This window comes from Mesoplodon bidens, assembly GCF_964165515.1.
Source record: "Mesoplodon bidens genome assembly, chromosome: 20".
Classification (NCBI taxonomy): domain Eukaryota; kingdom Metazoa; phylum Chordata; class Mammalia; order Artiodactyla; family Ziphiidae; genus Mesoplodon; species Mesoplodon bidens.
Genome location: NC_138181.1, coordinates 18100008 through 18117479, shown reverse-complemented (window position 1 = coordinate 18117479; position 17472 = coordinate 18100008). Strand labels below are relative to the sequence as shown.

General features: G+C 42.1%; 1 protein-coding gene across 1 annotated transcript in view; it reads right to left on the bottom strand.

Annotated features, from left to right (window-relative positions):
• The window catches only part of GSR (glutathione-disulfide reductase), a 44580-nt gene that overhangs the window by 15654 nt on the left and 11454 nt on the right, over positions 1-17472 (bottom strand). The window contains exons 3-7 of the mRNA XM_081221212.1: positions 16156-16244; positions 14200-14269; positions 11389-11536; positions 8018-8072; positions 2954-3053 (exon numbers count right to left, since the gene is read on the bottom strand). Coding sequence (XP_081077338.1) covers positions 2954-3053; positions 8018-8072; positions 11389-11536; positions 14200-14269; positions 16156-16244 — 462 coding nt within the window. The remainder of the gene's footprint in view (positions 1-2953; positions 3054-8017; positions 8073-11388; positions 11537-14199; positions 14270-16155; positions 16245-17472) is intronic.

Sequence of the window (17472 nt, the reverse complement as noted above, 5' to 3'; positions counted from 1 at the left end):
AAATAATAGTTGTTGGGCTTCCCTGGTAGCGCAGTGGTTGAGAGTCCGCCTGCCGATGCAGGGGACACGGGTTCGTGCCCCGGTCTGGGAAGATCCCACATGCCGCGGAGCAGCTGGGCCTGTGAGCCGTGGCCACTGAGCCTACGCGTCTGGAGCCTGTGCTCCGCAACAGTGAGAGGCCCGCGCACCGCAAGAAAAAAAAAAAAAGTTGTTACTGTCTAGCAACTTTTTTCTTTTTTTTAAAAATAAATTTATTTATTTATTTTTGGCTGCGTTGGGTCTTCCTTGCTGTGCGCGGGCTTTCTCTAGTTGCGGCAAGTGGGGTCTACTCTTTGTTGCAGTGCAAGGGCTTCTCATTGTGGTGGCTTCTCTTTGTTGTGGAGCACGGGCTCCAGGCGCACGGGCTTCAGTAGTTGTGGCACGCAGGCTCAGTAGTTGTGGTTCACGGGCTCTAGAACACAGGCTCAGTAGTTGTGGCACACGGGCTTAGTTGCTCCGCGGCACATGGGACCTTCCCAGACCAGGGCTCAAACCTCTGTCCCCTGCACTGGCAGGTGGATTCTTAACCACTGTGCCACCAGGGAAGTCCCTCGCAACTTTTCTTTACTTAAACTTTCTCCTTCTTTCTCTAGAGATTTCTTCGGGATAACACACAGGTGGGGTAAAGGTGGGAGGTCGTGGTTTATTCATAGAGTAGCTCTAGAATGGAGTTATACCAGGAAGGGGAGAAGATGGAGAATGCACTGGGGGTGGGGGAGGGCAGGAAGCCCAGATACATGTGGCTCTCTGCCACAAGCCAATTTTCCAAATGCAAGAATTATCCACTCCACTGCTAAACTGATGTGATTTATTTACTTATTTATATATTAGATTCAGGCTACCTATACCTCTGCCTTTCTCCTGCCATCTAATTTGCTGGACATATTCCAGCAATGCAAAATAATACTGACATATGAAAAACATTCTTCAGGACAAAAATCTCCTGGGGGTTAATTTTAGGATAAGCCTAAAAGCCAAAGAGAAAATCCTCTAGAGTCCACACTGACCAGGATTATCGGTTTCCCTCATCTGCCCCCCTATTTGCTCAAGTACTCAGGAATTTGAGTCATTGCATTTGAGTTGTCAGGGATCTGATAAATGTTCCAAAGGTATTAAATGACTTGCCCAAGTCACACACTTGTTGGGGAAGGCCAGATTCTTAGGGACCAGATTCTTAGGCCAACACTCTTGTTATTGCCCCACACGGTGTCTCTGAAAGCTCCAATACTGTGCCACGACCTAGTGGTGCTCAGTCACGATTAATCAACAAAACACATAAAGCAACACTTAATCAAGTACTGAGAAACACGGAGGCTGCATTTTAGCAGAAAGAATATTGGCCTGGGCTTTGTCAGAATTTCGTTGACTCTCAGTTATGATATTAATTAGCAGTCATGAAACCTCACTTGGCCTTAATTTCTTCATCTACAAAATGAGGTTCCAGTAGATGAGATGATCTATAAGCTTCTTTTTATTATTATTTTTTATTGTGGTGAAAAACACATACCATTAAATTTACCAACTTAGGGCTTCCCTGGTGGTGCAGTGGTTAAGAATCCGCCTGCCAGTACAGGGGACAGGGGTTCGAGCCCTGGTCCGGGAAGATACCACATGCCGCGGAGCAACTGAGCGCCACAGCTACTGAAGCCCACGCGCCTAGAGCCTGTGCTCTACAACAAGAGAAGCCACCATAATGAGAAGCCCGCATACCACAACGAAGGGTAGCCCCTGCTCGCTGCAACTAGAGAAAGCCCGCACGTAGCAATGAAGACCCAACGCAGCCAAAAATAAAATTAATTAATTAAAAAAAAATTTACCAACGTAACCATTTCTAAGTACGAAGTTCCATGGTGTTAAGTGTATTTACATTGTTGTGCAACCAGAACTTTTCCCTCTTGCAAAACTGAGACTCTGGGGGTGGTGGGGAGGGATAAATTAGGAGTTTGGGATTAACAGATACATACCACTATATATAAAACAGCAAGGACCTACTGTACAGCACAGGGAACTACGCTCAATATTTTGTGATAACCTATAAGGGAAAAGAATCTGAAGAATAATATATACATATATAACTGAATAGGTATGCTGTCCACCTGAAACACAGTATTGTAAATCAACTATACTTCAATAAAAAAACAAAAAAACCTGAGACTCTGTATCCATTAAACGATAACTCCCCATTCCCTTTACCCCCCGTCTCTGGCAACCCCATTTCTACTTTTTGTTTCTATGAGTGTGACTACTCTAGTACCTCATATATGTGGAATCATATAGTTTTTGTCTTTTTGTAATTAGCTTATTTCATTTAGCATAATATCCCCAAGGTTCATCCATGTTGCAGCATGTGTCAGAATGTCCCTCCTTTTTAGAGCTGAATAACATCCCACGGTATGGATATTCCTCATTCTGTTTATCCATTCATCAGTGGACACAGGTTGCTTCCGCCTCCTGGCTATTGTGAATAACGTTGCGATGAACATAGGTGTGCAAATATTTTTGATACGTTTCCTTTTAATGCAAAGAATTGAGTAAATTTTTTGACTGAGTGTTAATAATCCAACACTATCTGATCATATGAAATTGATTTTCAGAATAAGAAATTAAGCTGACAGTTTGCTCAATTTAACTAATATTTATATTTAAGGATGCATGTTTTATTAAGGCATGCTACGTACCACTTCATGATGGAAACACCAGCCAGTCTGATCAAATCTAAATCAGTATCATCAACTAGCAGTTGATGGCTGGGAAGGATGTAAGCCCTTATTCAGATGCCTTCAAAGCAGTTCCATGTGGAACAGACCAACCAGCTCCACATGCTTTGCACCCTAGTATTTAATGACAACATAAGAGAAAATTCTCCCTATAGATTTTTAAAAAGATTAATATCAAGGAAAAGGATAGAATTTACCTTATCATGCCGTATCATTAGTGATGTCTTAGAACCCAGGGCGGAAAGGATCCCAGCTAGTTCCACAGCAATGTAACCAGCACCAACGATGACACTGCGGCTACCATGAGAGTAGAGGGTTAAGATGGTTAAATAAACTTATTTTAGAATAATTTTAGATTTACAGAAAAGTTTAAAAGATAGTACAGATAGTATACCCCCTGCCCAGTTTTTCCTAAAGTTAACATCTTACATTTATAGCAGCACTATTTGCAATAGCCAAGACATGAAAACAACCTAAATGTCCATCAACAGACGAATGGATAAAGAAGACATGGTACATATATACAATGGAATACTACTCAGTCATAAAAAAGAACGAAATAACGTCATTGGTAGCAACATGGATGCAACTAGAGATTATACTAAGTGAAGTAAGTCAGAAAGAGAAAGACAAATACCATATGGTATCACTTACATGTGGAATCTAAAATACGACACAAATGAACTTATCTATGAAGCAGAAACAGACTCACATAGAGAACAGACTTGTGGTTGCCAAGGTGGAGGGGTTTGGGAAGGGATAGACTGGGAGTTTGGGGTTAGTAGATGTAGAATGGATGGACAAGGTCCTACTGTATAGCACAGGGAACTATATTCAATGTCCTGGGATAAACCATAATAGAAAAGATACAAAAAATAATGTGTATATATATATAACTGAGTCACTTTGCTGTACAGCAGAAATTAACACAACATTGTAAATCAACTACACTTCAATTAAAAAAAATAAAGTTAACATCTTATAAACCATGGTACAGTTGTCAGAACTGACACTGGTACATTACTGTTGACTAAACTTCAGACTTTATTCAGATTTCACCTGTCTTTCCATTCATTTCCTTCTTCTGTCTCAAGGTCCAATCCAGGATAACATAGTAATTTTAAGTAGAAAATATCCTTCTGTAGAATGGAAATATATTTTTAGGTGTTTTAAAAATTCCTTAGCTTCATTTCCTCAGAGAGGAAATAAAAACCCTTTGAAGCTAGAGATGATTCCTTATGCAGAGATCTTCACACCTAAAACTAAAATTGGCACCACAATTTTTTTTTTTTGCTTATCCGAGAGAGTCTTTCTCCGCCACTTTTTTTTTTTTTTTTTTTTTTTTTTTTTGCGGTACGCGGGCCTCTCACTGTTGTGGCCTCTCCCGTTGCGGAGCACAGGCTCCGGACATGCAGGCTCAGCGGCCATGGCTCACGGGCCCAGCCGCTCCACGGCATGTGGGATCTTCCTGGACCAGGGCACGAACCCGTGTCCCCTGCACCGGCAGGCGGACTCTCAACCACTGCGCCACCAGGGAAGCCCTCTTCGCCACTTTTGATGGATAATTTTGCAGAGTAAAGAGTTCTATGATGGTGGGTTTTTTCCTCTCAACACTTTAAATATTCCACTCTCTCGTTTGCATAGTTTCTGAAGAGTTGTTGTAATTCTCATCTTTGTTCCCCTTATAGGTCAGGTGTGTTTCATCCTTCTGGTTTCTTCCAGAATTTTTTCTTTGATTTTCTAAAGTTTGAAAATTATATGCCTAGGTATAGTTTTTTGACATTTATCCTATTTAGTGTTCTCTGACCTTCCTGGATCTGTGGTTTGGTGTCTGACATTAATCTTGGGGAAAGTGACAGTCATTATTGCTTCAAATATCTCTTCTGTTCCTTTCTTTGGCATCACAATCCTCACCACCGTTATTCTCCTCTGGCTCAGTATTTTCCCTTGATCATTGCTAAATTCTATCAATCTTTGCAATATAATGAAAGGCCAATTTAAGCAAGCCATTTTAACTTGTAGCATAGATCTGCAATGAAACTAGATGCCCTGAATAAATTCTGGTCTAAAACAACATCTTAAACAGTAGATAAATGTTTGGGTGAAGGTCTGACTCCATGGTGGAGAAGCTGAACCCAGCCCTAGAGTAATTGCTGCAGCATACAGAATAAGTGCCCTTCAGCTGGAGCTATCCCTTTCAGGGCTGGAGTTCTCTAAAGCTTCAAACACGCTCCTACCACTGGTGCAATGCTTGGGTAAGAAGAAAGCAATCAGGGAAGAAGAAAGGAAAACTTTCTTTAGTACCTTCTACAAGTAAGGTACCTATGTTGTGACTCCCTGCCTTCAGAGGGCTATGGTCTGGATGGAGGATGAGGTATGAACCTGAATGGCTATATATTACAGGTAAGGATGCTCTTATCCTACAGCCCAGTGTATAAAAAGAGAAATGTCTAGTTTGGAAACTAGGAAATAGCTCTTCTTCCATCTCTACCATCCTCTTTCCTATTATATGTTGACTGCTTTTCCTTTCTTTGGGTCTTCGCTCCTTACTTTCTTCTTTCCTCTCTCTATCTTCTCTCTCTTCCCCAAACATTTCTTATGTAAGTCCTACTTCTGTTAAGCATCGCGCTGGACACAATGGGTAGTGATCCCTATCCTTGAGGAATTCCTGACGGGAAACATGTCCAGGGGTCTGTTAAAGCTCAGAGGGCAACACTTAGTTCCTGCAGGGGAGAGGGCTCAGAAACACTCCAGATTCCTGAAAGATGAATAGCTCTGGCAAGGGTTGGCAGAAGTATTCCCAGCAGAATGGATATATGAGAAACACGTGTGAAACGTCTTGGCTTCTTCAGAGAGGAGACAAAAATCTGCAAGGAGCTCAGTGTTTCCCCCTCAGCTTCCACAGGCCCCTCTAGTCCACCTCGTACCACTAAAGTAACCACTGGAAACAATCCTTTTTTTTCTTTTTGGTTTAAAAAAAAAAAGGAATTTATTGATTCATGTAACCAAGAAGTGCTGACTTCAGGTATGGCTGCATCTAAGTGTTCCAATGATGCGTCAGGACCTGGTCCCTTAAAGATGCTCAGCTTTGCACTTCATGTTGGCTTCATTCCCAAGCTCTGCATTGTGATACGGAGACTGCCAGAGGAATGAAGACACGGTGGCATGGTCTTAACAAGCTGAAGCTCAGGCTGGGGAGCTGACATCCAGGCTTTTGGAGTCTTAATTTTTTTTTTAATTAATTAATTTATTTATTTTGGCTGTGTTGAGTCTTTGTTGCTGCGCGCAGGCTTTCTTTAGTTGTGGCGAGTGGGGGCTACTCTTCGTTGAAGTGCACGGGCTTCTCATTACGGTGGCTTCTCTTGTTGCGGAGCACAGGCTGTAGGCGCATGGGCTTCAGTAGTTGCGGCTCATGGGCTCTAGAGCGCAGGCTCAGTAGTTGTGGCGCACGGGCTTAGCTGCTCCGCAGCATGTGGGATCTTCCCGGACCAGGGCTCCAACCCGTGTCCCCTGCATTGGCAGGCGGATTCTTAACCACTGCGCCCCAGGGAAGCCCCTGGAGTCTTGATTTAAAACACCAGTCTTCAGTATATGAAAAACTCAGTAAGTTAGGTAAAAACTGTGAACCAAGCACAATCTCCATATTCTCCTTCTTACCCTCAACGCCTGTTGGTCTTGGAGAGTCTCCAGGAGAGGACGGGGGAGGCTGTGGCTCATCCTGAGGACATAGACACTTTGGCAGCCACACCTGGGAGCCCTCCACCACCGAGAAACAATCTTATATTCTGCTGAGGCCCCAGAACACTTCTCTTTCCCTCATTACGGCCGTCAGAACCTCTTGTCCCACAATGTTCCACAGACTCCATGCTCCAGCCTCCCCTCAACCGTAAGCCCAATGAGGGTAAAAGCTGGATCATACAGCCCAGAGCACATATTACCTCACCTATAAATTTGTTCCTTCTTTGATTATTTACTTACTTACCAACATAACAATGATAAAGGAGTCTTAAAAAAAGAAGACAAAAATCATATACCAATTGTTAATTCATTTTCCTATGTTCCCAGAATCTTGTTTATAACACGCATACATTCATTTCTTCAACTTGTAGCACTACCAGCACAAGTTTAATAAATGGCTTAAAAATAGATAATGGACAGATATCTAGAATGAAGCTTCTTTGAGTCCAGATTGAATTGTATCATTTAAACACGATGAGTCATGACCACATTTCTGCATATATTCTCACATGTCTCATATCCTTCACACCTAAAACCAAACAGATCATGAGGAAAGAAAGGCTGCTCTCTAACACGCTGCCCTGCCCCACAGACAGCAAATCTAAAACGCCTGTTTGCTTTTCTCAGAGTCAGAAGATGACCTGGTCTGAATGTTGTAACAGGACATTTTCACAGCAGCTATGGAACTGCCAAGACGCCCTCTTGTCCCTGATGAACCACCTGTGGTTCCAGGTGAATTAAGGTAAAGGAACAAGCAGGGATTATTAGTCACCCTCCAGAAAGGCCTTCATGGAAAAGCGCGGGATTAAGACCTCCCACTGCACTGGCAGCGCCCGCTGAGAAAGCAGCAGAGTTGAGCAATAATGACTCCAGGGTGAGTGCTACTCAGAAGGAAATAAAGGCCAAACTCTGGGCTAACAGGGTCCCTCCTCCAGTTCCCAGGTGCCCTATCACATATCATGAGTGAAGGGAGGACCCCTCTAATCAAGGAAGCCTGCAATTGGCAGCTTCTTCAAGTTAGAGAAACAACCCTCCTCATTATGTTTTTTCTCTCTGTATTATCTAAATCCATGACAGAAGTCTACTGAGGTTATTAGGACAAACATGTATAAAGGCCAATTTCAGAAAAACCTACTTTTGTGAGACTAGCAGAACCTTCATTTATCCAGATGCCTCTGTACTAGCTGCTTTGAAGACCAGAATCACTTTAGACACATTATCAACTGAGGCTCTATCAAGTTGAAGAAAGAAAACCGTTTTAGGACTTCAGTGTTTATTCTCAAAACCACCCTGCATTTGATTCTGGTCCTAAAAAGTTTACAATGGCTTCTGACCAAAAGCGTGAAAGATTTGAGTCATTTACTGCGGGCTACTCATGGATGAGATACCCAAGGTCATAAAAAGAGAAGCGGTAGAACAGAATTCTGGAAATTCCTACATTTAATAGTTGGGAAGAGGAGGTGGAAGTGTGGGGAGAAACTGAGGGAGAATGAACATGGGGGTCAGGAAGAAAAGAAGCTTACCTAGGCAACTCTTCCAGCTGAAAAAAACCATCACTGGTTATTCCTAGGCTGGCACCTATGCAGGAAAATGCAATATAGGTCACACAGATGGAGTTTTCTCTTGTAAAATAATCACAACATTTTATGTACGAACCAAACACTTTCTCAGCCATCACACTCTCTGTTTTGACAAGTTCTGTTAAGTCTCCACTTGGGAAGCTGCCCGTCAAATCTTCCCTGAGTCAACATTTTTATTTCCTCTGTAGAAATAAGAGTACTGATGACTAAGTGACTATTAAATTTCTTTGAGGAATTAAGATCTCCTCAGCTTGGGACTTCCCTGGTGGTCCAGTGGTTAATAATCCACCTTCCAATGCATGGGACTCGGGTTCGATCCCTGGTCGGGGAACTAAGATCCCACATGCCTCAACTAAGACCCAATGGCAGACTAATTAATTAATTAATTAATTAAAAAAAAAAAAAAAAGATCTCCTCAGCTCTCATGAATAGACTCCTTGCTGGCTCGGCTTCATTCTCCCGCCCCCACATGGGCTCAGCCTTGGTTCTCTTCTCTCTGCTTTTTTCCTTCAAAGGTTTTAACCAACTCTCCCTTCATTGTGGGAGACTTCCAAATGTGTAGTTCCAGTTTTGACCTTCTCCCCAGGTTCTAGTTCCATATTTCTAACTGTCTTTCTATACCATTTAACTTTATTTCAAAGTCAGTATTTTCAAAGTAGAATCTTTTTTTTTTTTTTTTTTTTTTTTTTTTTGCGGTAGGCAGGCCTCTCACTGTTGTGGCCTCTCCCGATGTGGAGCACGGGCTCTGGACACGCAGGCTCAGCGGCCATGGCTCACAGGCCCAGCCGCTCCGCAGCATGTGGGATCTTCCCGGACCGGGGCATGAACCCACGTACCCTGCATCGGCAGGCGGACTCCCAACCACTGCACCACCAGGGAAGCCCTCAAAATAGAATCTTAACTTTATTTCCCAAACCATATCCCTCTCTTGTTTACCACTTCAGATGAAAAGACTACCTTCCATCAATAATCCAAAGTCTTGAGTTATCAATCTGTAATTCCTTCTCTCAACAACGGCCATCTCATCAGTTATTTAAAATACTGCATTTCGCCAAATTCAATGCACAATGATTAAGGACCCATCCTGATTTCAGAGGTGTTGAGTATTTTTTTTTTAATGTGTCTTGGAGTCAATGAAATACACTAGTCGATTCATCCTTCTGTGTCTCTTATGTCTGTCTCCTCCTCCTAGAGCCTGGCACATAGCAGCGGCTTAGTAACTGTCTGCAGAGCTGAACTGAGTATTTCCACCACATTTCAGACGCTAACACTGTAGCTCAGAACCTATTACCACCTCCCGTACATTCTATTGCAACAACTTGCTAACTGGCCTTCTGCCTCTGTAAATCACTGTCAGATTAGTTTTCTAAAATTATCACTTAGGTCTTGTCACTACCCCATTTATAAGCTACTAATAACTGGTTTTTGTGAATGACAGAGATTCCTTAATTTGACTTCATAAATGTCCACAACTTGGCCCTAACCTTCTTCCAGTTTCAGTTCAATGTATTTGCTTCCAGATTTCACTGCTAGAAAAACTGGTTTAATTGACTGAATGTCCTTTAAAGACCTATTTATTACCCACTGGTTCTTCTGGTCTTTCACTTCTTCGGCACATAGTGCTCAATGTGTAAGCCCTTTTCCCAGGAAGTCTTTTTGGTCCATGCCAACTCATGGTAATCCGTCCCACCTCTGAGGACCCCGACCCTCACTGTCTGGCAATCACCTTGGAACACTTACCTTTTATTTCTTTGCATTTTTTTTTTTTATTATTATTATTTTTTCTGTACGCGGGCCTCTCACTGTTGTGGCCTCTCCCGTTGTGGAGCACAGGCTCCGGACGCGCAGGCCCAGCGGCCATGGCTCACAGGCTCAGCCGCTCCGCGGCATGTGGGATCTTCCCAGACCGGGGCACGAACCCGTGCCCCCTGCATCGGCAGGCGGACTCTCAACCACTGCGCCACCAGGGAAGCCCTTTGCATTTGTTTTTATTACATGTTTTCAATGAATAAATGTGTATCTTAAAAAATTCAAAAAGCACCACAGAGCATCTAGTGAAAAGCAGGTCTCTTTCCCAACCCAGAGCTCTGGTCCTCTCCTTGGAGGCGGTTGGCACTGCAGGGTTTTGAGTGTCCTTCCAGATATCCTAGTGCATTTGTACAGTCTCCCTGTCTTTTTAAAAAGACATAAACTGTAGCATATTATACACATTGTTCCACACCTTGCTTTCTTTCACTAAACAATCAGTCTTGGAGGTTGTTCCCTATCAAGATATGTATATCCAGGGCTTCCCTGGTGGCGCAGTGGTTGAGAGTCCGCCTGCCGATGCAGGGGACACGGGTTCGTGCCCCGGTCTGGGAATATCCCACGTGCCACGGAGTGGCTGGGCCTGTGAGCCATGGCCGCGGAGCCTGCGCGTCTGGAACCTGTGCTCCGCAACGGGAGAGGCCACAACAGTGAGAGGCCTGCATACCACAAAAAAAAAAAGATGTGTATATCCAATCTTACCAACTAAATTTTAAGTTACTTGACAACAGTATCTTCATATTTTTTACAGTAGTTGTTCTTTAGCTTTTGGGGAGTCATGAACCCTTTTAAAAGCTGGTGAAATTTTATCGATCCTCTCTCCAGAGAGAAAAAAATACATAAATGCATAAACACTCAAAATTTTCCATATAAATTCAGGTTGGTTATGGGTCGTAAGAAGGCAATCCATGGTCATGGATCTTAAGAAGAAGTTGTATAAACTATGATCACCATCCACAAAGACCTTATAATCTAGTTGGGGGAAAAGGTATGGACAATGTTTCCTATGAGAGAAAAAGGCAGTATGTTATGACTCATCCCTGTGTATACAAAGGTAGACAAGACTGTCTCGGAGATTCCTTACTGCTTTATTTTTCTAATTCTTTATATGAGAGAAAAATATGCATATAAGAAGGCTTCATTAGCTGATGAAGTTACATCTCTACAAGATTTCTCTCTCTTAAACAAAACAGTAAATATCTCATGACAAACTGAGGCTGGAAACAATCTCTACTGTGCCGAGAAGGGAAGGATGGGGCTTTTGCTGATTCTTCCCCCTGTGTTACTGTAGTATGTCTGAGCCTGGAGCTGGATGAAATATCTTCCTTTGCCCCGTCACTAGGTACCACTTAGGCCAATTACATTTAGGTTCCGCAGAGACCTTCCCTCACGTGTCCAAGACAAAGAACTGGTACAGGGCAGATCCCCTGGCATGGCTTGTAAGGTGGAAAACAATGGTAAATTCTTTCTGACTATTGTTAACAAGCATATGCCTTTGGAAGACTCACCAGGGATCTGGCTCTCTGGAGGAAGCGAGGGCACGCCACCTGTGGCAATCAGGATGTGAGGGGCAGTGTACTTTTCCCCATTGACCTCCACTGTAGGCTGGGCATCAGACGTGAATACTGCACGGCCGTGGATGATTTCTATGTGGGACTGGAGAAGGAAGCATGGTAACATTAGCTTAAAAAACAAAGGGGTGGGGAAAGGAAGTACTGCGAGTTTGGGATTAGCAGATGCAAACTATTATATATAGGATGGATAAACAACAAGGTCCTACTGTAGAGCACAGAGAACTATATTCAATATCGTATGATAAACATAATGGAAAAGAACATGAAAAAAATATATATGTATAACTGAGTCACTTTGCTGAACAGCAGAAACTAACACAACATTGTAATTCAATTATACTTTGATAAAATAAAAATAAAAATAAAAAGAAGAAAAAGATTAAAAAATAAAGCAAGGGAATTCCCTGTCCAGTGGTTAGGACTGGTCGGGGAACGAAGATCCTGCAAACCGTGTGGTACGGTCAAAAAATACCCAAAAAATAAAAAACAACCAAAAAAACCAAAAAACAAAACAAAACTTGCTGCATCTTCTTACATCCTTCCATTCTCTACTGAGGATTCTGATTTATGGTTTGCTGATGCTAAGACAACTCTCCAGTGTTCGAGTTTCTGCAGAACTTCTGACTGTTAATTGATACTTAGGTTGGGGGTTGCCATTTGATGCTAGAAGTATGCAGTAAGAAAAAATAAAGGGACTATCTTGGGCCAAAACCCAGACACTAAAAAAAATATATGCAAGTCATTCCCACAAGGAAGGAGATTACATCTTTGTCCCCAAGAGTTGAAGGAGAAAGCCTTCCTCACTTAGAATGAAAACACACTGAAGAATGACATGTCTGGAGGAAAGAAAGAAGAAGGCTGAGAAAAACAAAAGGATTAAGGTTCAGAGAGCTGAGGCCAAAGGGAAATACTCTAGCCAAGGGAGGGAAAAGCAATGTTTCTGTATCTCAAACGAAGTGGGGGAAGAATACCACAAAATTACATGACCATGAAGCTCTACACTAGAGGTGCTGAGAATTCAGACTTGATTTGCTCTTCCCGGCAGCCTCTGTGACCAGGCCTGAGTTTGGACTGCCAGCAAGCTTCTGCTTGCCAGGATACACATACTGGCAAGAAATGTGGGCAACTCACAAGGATAATGGAATCCTGTAAGCGCGATCACAGAATGGAGCGTTTCAACATTTTGGAACATACCTGGTTCTGAATTGAGCTATTTCCTCCTTTCGAATCAGCCCTCCAGGCCTGTTCTGCAGGTGCCCTGCTTAAGCAAGGTGAATCAAGATTGATACCAAAAGCCACGAGGCTCCTGAAAAACTTTCCTTCAGGAGGTAATGATTTCCTACCGGGTGCTAGACAAAAAGGAGACTGAGTCGAGTGGCAATAATATGGGTAATCGCTTGGGGAAGAAACTGATGAAATTTTTATTTTCATTTCCTAGGATATTTCACAGAAAGTTTCCTATTCTGAATTTCTGGATCGCCTGTGATTCCTTTCCCATAAGGTCATGGTAAATTCTGCTACACACCAAGATTTTTGAGTATTAAAAAATGCTATTTCCTGAGTAATTTTCCTATCTCTTTTGCAAAAGTACTTTAAGCTAGCTCCATTAAAAAATTTTTTTTTTTACTTGGGTGCTGTAGTATAGCAAATGGCATCTCATATTCATGTCTAGCCACCTTAAAATCTCTTGAACTCAGTGCACAGGGGTCTGAAGACCAAACACTTTCCCCTTGAATTTGGGGGTTAAGGTCAGAAAATATCACCCTCCAAGAAAATAAACCCAATGAATGATAAGAATTAATATAAAAATTATGAGGTTAGCCATCTGTACAAGTAACTCACCCTAAAAAGTGGTTTATAAACATGTGCTAATGAGATTACAGTGGCCCAAATACCATCCCAAATATACTAATCTAGTATAACCTAAGCTATGTTGATGTCTCAGAAATTGCAGAGTGAGACTACAAAGACCAATTAAGGGTGCTGGGAGTCACACTGTCAAGAAAAGGGAGAGTTGGGACTTCCCTGGCGGTCCAGTGGTTAGGACTCCGCCCTTTCACTGCCGAGGGTATGGGTTCAATCCCTGGCTGGGGAACTAAGATCCCACAAGCCGCATGGCGAAGCCAAGAATAAATAAATTAATTAAAAATAAATAAATAAAAAAGAAAAAGGAGAGTTGGATGGTGCTTCAGTACAGTCCAGTGGAAGAGGAATGACATCAAAGCATGAGGGTGGGAAAAGCCTCAGCACAGCAAAGGACAACATACATTTGCTGAAGGCAAACACACCTTTGCCCAATTTTCCTGAAAACGTCCTTCTGAACCACAACATGGTGTCCTGAGTAGATTTAGCCACCAAGGACGAGGGTGTTCTGAGCAGACGAACTATGGCAGGTTTCCAGCCAGATAATGGTCCTGATTTTAATCCATCAACTGGCACATTGTTACATAACCAGGCTCTTATGTGCTTGGGTTCTGGAACTAAGTGGAGGGTCAGACAGGTGCAGGCAGGCATCAGGTGAGACCTGATTCGCCGACTTAGGCACATACGTCCCACTTTCTGTAGAAATAGAAATGAGACTGGCCTACCGAGTCCGACTTACATTCTTACAGGTCAATATCAAAACCATTAATCACAAAAGAAAAGAAAAGAAACAAGAGATAAATGTAAAGGCTATGTCTGGCCAGATTTGGTTCTTCAGCAGAGAACAGCTTCTTCTCAAAGTTCAAAACCTGGCGTGCTCACCTTGATTAGATTATTCTGATAGATGGTGTTTAGGCGGCTCACGTAGGCATCCCGCTTTTCCTTTATGACCCTGCAATGAAACCGGAGTCAGTACTGAGGATCTGGAGTCTCCTTTCAGTCGTAACTAGGGCCTCTGACCCTGAACACCCCGGAGCAGGGAATCAGACTGTCCATAAGAGCCCTGGGATTGAGTGTCTCTAAAGACAGGCACACCTTCCCCTGTGTCCGTCTGCGTTCCGTATGTACACAACCCTTATTCTACTCTATGGAGAATGTTCACTTGGCACGCAAGGTTCGTAAATTTCTTTCTGCAAAGAAGGCAAGGAGAGAGCTGCTTTGGCACAGTGCCTAGTATATGGTGGCCACTCATTATTTGCTCAATAAATGAATGAATATGCTAAAATTAAAAAAAAAATGTATGGCTAGAAAAGTTTATGGCAGGGAATCCCCTGGTGGTCCAGTGGTTAGGACTCCATGCTTCCACTGCAGGGGGCTCAGGTTCGATCCCTGGCTGGGAACTAAGATCCTGCATGCCACAAGGCGTGGCCAAAAAAAAAAAACGTTTATGGCAGTTCCTTTAAAAGTTAAACACGGGGGATTAAGAGGTACAAACTATTACATATAAAATAAATAAGCTACAAAAATATATTGGACAGCACAGGAAATATAGCCAATGTTTTATAATAACTCTAAATGAAGTAAAACCTTTAAAAGGTGTGAATCACTATGTTGTACATCTGAAACTTACATAATATTGTATATCAACTATACCTCAATAAAAAAATAAATAAAAGGTATAAAACTTCAAAAAAAAAAGTTAAATATAAATTGCCGGGCTTCCCTGGTGGCGCAGTGGTTGAGAATCTGCCTGCTAATGCGGGGGACACGGGTTTGAGCCCTGGTCTGGGAGGATCCCATATGCCGCGGAGCAACTGGGCCCATGAGCCACAACTACTGAGCCTGCGCGTCTGGAGCCTGTGCTCCGCAACAAGAGAGGCAGCGCTAGTCAGAGGCCCACACACCGCGATGAAGAATGGCCCCCACTTGCCATGACTAGAGAAAGCCCTCACACAGAAACGAAGACCCAACACAGCAAAAATAAATAAATAAATTACTAAACTCCTACCCCAACATCTTCTTTTAAATAAATAAATTAATTAATTAAAATAATAAATTGCCATATGACCCAGCAGTTCCACTTCTAGGTATAGTCCCAAAACAACTGAAAACAGGGACTTGTAGACCAATATTCATAGCATCATTATTCACAATAGACAAGAGATGGAAAAAACCTAGGAGTCCACTGAAGGATGAATAAAGAAACAAAGTGTGGTATATAAATATTAGGGAACAGCATTCAGCCTTAAAAAGGATTGCAATTCTGACACCTACCACAGCATGCACGAATTCTAAAAGTGCTATGCTAAGTGAAATATGCCAGGCATAAAAGGACAGATGTTGTATAAGGTACCTAGAATAGTCACATTCATAGAGACAGAAAACAGAATAGAGATACCAGGGGTTTGGAGCAAGGGAAGATTGTTTAACAGGTACACTGTTTCTGTTTGGGATGGTGGAAATCTGGAAATGGATGTTGGTGATGGTTGCACAACACTATGAATATACCTAATGCCACTGAATTGACAACTTTAAAAAGGCTAAAATGAACCTTTCATGTTGTGTTGTGTATTTTAAAACCACTTTATTGATGTATGACTGGCATACAAAAAGCTGTACATATTTAATGTATCAACTTGATGAGTTTAGATAGAGATAAGTATATGCACAAGTAAGTCATCACTGCAATCAATGCCAAAAACATATCCATCACCTCCAAAAGTTTATGTTATATACATTTTGGCACAATAATACACCCTCAAAAAATTTATGGCTTACTTCACTATGAAAGAAAAAATGTACGTTTGTAAACAGAGCCCTCTCAGCGTTTACACTTACCGCCAGCTGAATTTACCCTCACAGCTTTGAAAGCCATAATCAACGTGGTCATGCATGAATTCAGAGTGGACAGCTGTGTTCCACATTACCTATAGAAAAAAGTACCCAAGACAGTAGTGCATGAGTCCAGAGAAAAAAGAGAAATTTTTTTCTACAGAAAGGTAACTATATAATAGTAGATAAAGATACTGACCTTTAAATTACAAACAAAACTAAACATTTTAAAAGAAAAACTTCAGAAATATGACCAGATGGATTTCACAGTGAGACTTCTGAAATGTTGGGGGAAATTACTTCTACTGTTGAATTCCACACTTTATATACTCTATAAAAGCAGAATATTATATGTCTCACAGTTCTTCCATTCAAATTTACTACTGCTTACGTTCATTTTGTTTCAAATTTCTTTAAGCCTTGCCTTCTGTGCTCAACTTAAGAAATGGAATTGCATCTGTAACTTTAAGATTTAGAAGGAAACTATTAGATAAAATTGAGCACTGGAAACTTTAAGAAAATGGATTCCTATTAACTACAAACATGTCCCTGTAAGGAAATATGTAATCAGACATCTGGAACTCAAAGGTTAGATGCGTCTCCTGTGGGATGTAGCCTATAATCTGTAAACCAACTGATCATCATGAGAACTGAATTGAAATTGTCATCCAGAACTCTAGATGACAAACTACCATCTTCTTTGTTAGACATGCCAGAGACATTTATTTATTTATTTATTTATTTATTTATTTTTGGCTGTCTTGGGTCTTCGTTGCTGTGCGCAGGTTTCTCATTGCGGTGGCTTCTCTTGTTGCAGAGCACGGGTTCTAGGTGTGCGGGCTTCAGTAGTCGTGGCACACGGGCTCAGTAGCTGTGGCTCGGGGGCTCTAGAGCGCAGGCTCAGTAGCTGTGGCACACGGGCTTAGTTGCTCTGTGGCATGTGGGATCTTCCTGGACGGGGGCTCGAACCTGTGTTCCCTGCATTGGCAGGCAGATTCTTAACCACTGTGCCACCAGGGAAGCCCCACGACTTTTGACAAGCCTTTGATTCCTTCTTTGTACCTTCCTCCCTTTATGCCTAAAGAAGAATAAATTGATGACTGTGCTGGATTCTTTTAACTGAGGTGCAATTCTATCAACTGCTTACCACAATGGTATCCAAATACTGTCCTCAGAAACATCATTCAAGCAACTTGAGAAATTCAATTTTAGAGTGGCCAGGAGATACCCAACGCCACATGATATATGATTTTAACTTGAATAATTTATAGGGAAATAGATTTCTGTTTAAAAACAAAAACTACTAACATCAAAATAAAACAA